The following is a 5,000-nucleotide window of genomic DNA, read 5'->3' as shown; positions in this document are numbered from 1 at the left end:
CGACGTTAAAATTCCAAGAGGAAGGATTGAATTAAAGTTTTCGTTTAATTTCAATTAAATTCTTTTTCTTTTCTTTTTCGATGATAATTTTTTATTTCATTTCAATTCAACAAGTGATTCATTTTTATACAGATTATTAAATATAGATTTTTACTATTTGATATACTGTATTGATTGACGAATAATTCATATATATATATATATATATATATATATATATATATATATATATATATATATATTATTTTCGGTAATATATTAATGGGAGAATAATTGAAATGTAAAAGTGAATATTCTCATTAGAAATATGAACACAGCTTGTTTCTTATAGACGTAGAAATATCACGGAATTGACATTAACTTTTTATTCCGAAGGTAGTCGCCGATGAATCTTGAATTTTCTTCCGAGTCATTCGAGAGAAAGAGATAGAAAAGGAGAGAGAGAGAGAGAGAGAGAGAGAGAGAGAGAGAGAGAGAGAGAGAGAGAGAGAGAGAGAGAAGTGAAAAAAGACATAGAAAAAAAAAAGAAGAAGAAGAAGAAGAAGAAGAAAAAAGATCAGAGAGTTTATTGGCAAGGTGACGACGAAGAAAATGACCAAGTGGTGGAGCATGAATAAGTGTTAAATTTACTGTGAACTTTAAAAGCGTAACGAATAGAAAGAAATAAAGAAAAAAAAAAAAAGAAAAGAAGAAAAAAAAAAAAGAAAAATAATAAAACGATTCGATAATAAATACGTGTGTGTGTGTGTGTGTACGTATCTCTCTCTCTCTCTCTCTCTCTTTTTTTTTGTTGTCATCATCGTTGTTGTATATCCTTCACATACGTACACATATACACACATACATACATATATATATATAGTATATATATATATATATATGTAAGTGCGTGCGTTACGACGTCTCTTCGTCGTCATCACTCGTACGTGTGATATGGTAATGGTGGTGGTGTTCATAGTATTAAGAGACACACGATGCAATTGATGATCTTGAACTCCCTATTGATGTTCGATCTCGTGTTCCTGTTTTTCCTCTTCCTCATTGGAGTATCTTGCTTCGTCTATTATCTACCAGGCACTCGGCCCCCACCTTTTGCACCTCACGAGATCATCACGGCTAGAACGCCGCCGCGTTACGACACGCCTATCGACAATGTTTAAGGTTGGTAAATATAAATAAATTATTCTTTGTCGAACAAATTGACATTGACAATTGATATTTGAGTTCTCGGTCAAATTCTTTGTTTTATTAATTTTGGATAATATTTTGAATAATATTTTGGATAATATTTTTTCAAGTCTTACTTGATCTTTCCTTTTCTTTCTTTTTTCTTCTTTTATTTTCTTTCATTTTTTTTTCTCCTTTTTTTTTTCTTGCCCTTCAGAAAAATTGGAATCTTTAATCCTTTTGATATAATATTGGCCTTTTACATTTTATAGTTTTATGGGCCTTTTCTTTTTTTCTTTTTCTTTTTCTTTTTCTCCTTTGTTTTTGTTTTTCTTTTAAGTTTCATCAAACGTTTTGGTTTGTTTGAAAAATTTTACATGTATATATTTATATACATATGTACAAACATGTATTGTAAAAATTATATATAATGATGCGAAAAATGTGTTATATATGTTGAATCGTGACATTTGACGTCTAAAATAATTTATTATTTCTAATTTATTTATAATTTTTATTATTTATTTATTTATTTATTTATTTATTTTTTTTTTTTTTATTTACCTAGCGATTCATTTCTATATATGTGTAATTCATTGAAGAATAAAGGGACGTTGATCGACTCGAATTATTTTCACGTTTATTAAATATGAAATATATATAAAGGAAAAAAAAAAAAAAAGAAAAAAGAAGAAAAAAAGAAGAAGAAAAAAAATTATATCCATCGAACGAATTATTTATTTTCTTTTCTTGTATCGATCGAGAACGGGGTTGTTTTTGTTCGAAGAAAAATAAGATTGTCGGTCGTTCGTAAACTTTGTCTAGTTTCTAACAGTAATAAGCGAATTTCCCAGATTGTTTCTTGCTACGGTACGATTAGCAAAGGAGGAAGTCACGTCCTTCTTGCGTTTGTATGTAAGTGCGCGCGCGCTTTTACGTTTCTGCATTAAGTCGTGTAAACGCGTTTTCCGCTAGCGAAGCGTAAAGAAAGTTACTCGAACGCGATCCAAAATAGGCAAAAGTAGTATATATCTCTTTCGTCTGGTTTCTTTGGAACGTGAGTTGTTACATCCATACGTACACTGTGTCTCGTTAAAATTCTTACTTTCGTTATGCATACTCGTTGTACAAACACTTTCTACGAATGAACGTATTTTAATTACGAAAGAACGAATTGAGGAAAACAAATTTTTAATTAATTTAAACAATTAAAAATTTATATATTTTTATATATTGTCATTTTTAAAATCAACTATTTGATTTATACATTAATTTTTTATTAATATTATTATCATTGATAATAAATGATTTAAATAAAAATTAAAAGAGAAAAAGAAGAGAAAGAAAAAGAATAATGTAGAAAGAAAAAAAAAAAAAAAAAAGAAAAAGAAAAAAAAACGAACGTGTACATCAAAAGTATCAAATATCGATAAAAAAAATTATGTTTTATTTGACATTAAATATTATATACTAATAGAAATAAATAAAATGAAAATAAATATTATCAGCGTGCGCGTGCGTATATGTGCACATTTCGAATATGTGACTTTTTTATATTACCAAAAAAATAAATTATCATAAATTGATATAAAAATACCACACACACACACACACACACACATGCGTATATATATATATATATAATCAATTCACGCATATATTCGAACATTGATAATTACGTTCTTATGCTTGAATGTTTAAATAAAAAAAAAAAAAGATAAAAAAGGAAAGAGAAAAACATATGGAATATTTATGACGTACTTATATATATAATAATAATAATACTTATGTATTTTATATATATATATATATATATATATATATATATATGATACGTATAAATGTTTAAATGCGTATGAATTTGATCTTTTCGAAACAGCTTTCCGTTTGAAGTCGACGGTTTATCGGAGTTGAAAAATACGCTTAGATGATTTACATGTACGCGGACATGCACACAGCCACACATAGACACAAACACAGGTACACACACACGTACGTGAATATACATACGCATAGAGAAAGAATGAGAAAGAATAGATGAAACGAATTGTGCTCGGGCGCGTCGACAAATTTTCATGTTTTTACCCTCTCATTTAAAAAAAAAAAAAAAAAAAAAAAAAAAAAAAAAAAAAAAAAAAAAAAAAAAAAAAAAAAAAAAAAAAAAAAAAAAAAAAAGAAAGAAAAAAAAAAAAAAAGAAAAAAGAAAAAGAAATGAAAAGAAAAGAAAACAAGGAAAGAGAGAAGGACAAAAAGAAATACGAAATAAAAAACATCATTATGATGAAAGTTATATGCACGATATACTTAAGCGTGAGTATTATATATATTCTCTGTACTCATACATGCGCGCGTGTATGTGTTTGTGTGAGTTCACGCATAAGGCTCACGTGTATTCATCATTGATGTATGTACAAATTTTTCTGAACGTTACAGACTACTCCGGCTCGTTGAACAAGGAAGGTCGAATTGAAATTTCTCTTTTTGTCAGCCAAAGGCATACCGGTGTTGTAGATAAATCGAGGGCAAGCTTATGTACAGATATCTTTTACAATATACCTATGTACATATATATATATATATATATGTATATATAGGTGTGAGAGTATGAGTGTGTTATAGCTGATAGCGTCTAACAAATTTAATATGCACGCCCTGCCCTTTGGTAGTACCGTTTTAAAGGTCCAATTTTTGAATCCCGATATGCATACATATATACATATATACATACATACACACAGACATATATATATATATGTGTGTGTGTGTATATATATATGTGTATATACATAGAGATAGATAGATATATATGTATATATTCTTATCCTCGCTTTCTTGACAATGGACACGAGAACGTTCCGAAGAGAATATTCGATCGACCTAAAAACGAAAAAATCGGATTAAAACGTCCTCTTACCTCCCTCCACCCCCTCCCCCTCCTCCCTTCCCTCCATCTACCCCCGCAGTATAATCGATATCGTCATATACGCGATATATATATATATATATATATATATATATATCGTATATCATTTAATACGATTATAGTATTAGATTGAATATTAACATTCGAATTACAAAGTTAATTATTACAATTTCGATATTAACGTGTTAATTTACAATTATAATAGAATTTGGAGAATGAATCGGATAATTAAAAAATTAATGATTGAGAATAGAAAAATGATAGTAACACCGGTTGGTGACAATTATTCGTTGGGTTGCAGACAGAGAGAAAGAGAGAGAGGGAGGGGGAGAGAGAGAGAGAGAGAGAGAGAGAGAGAGAGAGAGAGAGAGAGAATTCGATACTATAAAATCGTCCGATTTCAATCGAGTTTCACGTTTTATGCGATTTCACAAAATTAGGTATGGTTCGTGAACTCCCGCCGAGAACTAATCGATCTTTAATTAATTTCTAACAGTTAACTTTTCTATGGTATTAAAATACTGTCATTTATCTCCTTCTAATCTCTCTTTCTCTATCATTATTTCTCCGTCTCTCTTTCTTCTTTATCGCTATTTCAATCGGTTATCTTTCTCTTTCCTTTTTAATTTCTCTTTTTATCACATTTCTTTACTCTTATCCTTGTCACTTCAATTAAAATTTATTGATCCCCTGTTACCCGATTCTCCTAATCGATCTTTTTCATCGATCCATTTTTTTTTTGTCTTCCCCGTTTTCTATTTCTCGTCTAAATTTCTCGTCTAAATTTCTTTGTCCTTACGCGTCTCTATTCTTTTAAAATTTATCGTCTTCGTTGTTTCATTCTTCTAATCGATTTTTATCGATTATTTTTTTTTCTTTTTTTATTAAATTATTTCTCTCTCTCTCTCTC

At 29.0% G+C, this 5,000-nt stretch overlaps 1 protein-coding gene across 14 annotated transcripts in view; it reads left to right on the top strand.

The window, feature by feature from the left end:
• LOC124952271 overlaps positions 1-5,000 on the top strand; it is a 79,189-nt gene that overhangs the window by 35,175 nt on the left and 39,014 nt on the right. For 2 of the 14 annotated variants that reach the window (XM_047501875.1, XM_047501871.1), the window contains exon 1: positions 429-1,161. The exons of 7 other annotated variants lie outside the window; for them this stretch is intronic. Coding sequence is in view for 2 of the 7 variants with exons in the window: in XM_047501862.1 (XP_047357818.1) it covers positions 3,104-3,147 (44 nt within the window). In the remaining 5 variants the exon portion in view is untranslated. Of the gene's footprint in view, positions 1-375; positions 1,162-3,103; positions 3,148-5,000 lie in introns of those variants that run through there. 5 more of the 14 variants (XM_047501862.1, XM_047501861.1, XM_047501864.1 and 2 more) reach the window with 4 other exon arrangements.

Source organism: Vespa velutina, chromosome 10 (genome assembly GCF_912470025.1).
Source record: "Vespa velutina chromosome 10, iVesVel2.1, whole genome shotgun sequence".
In the NCBI taxonomy this organism is placed as follows: domain Eukaryota; kingdom Metazoa; phylum Arthropoda; class Insecta; order Hymenoptera; family Vespidae; genus Vespa; species Vespa velutina.
This window is presented reverse-complemented; position numbering and strand designations above follow the sequence as displayed.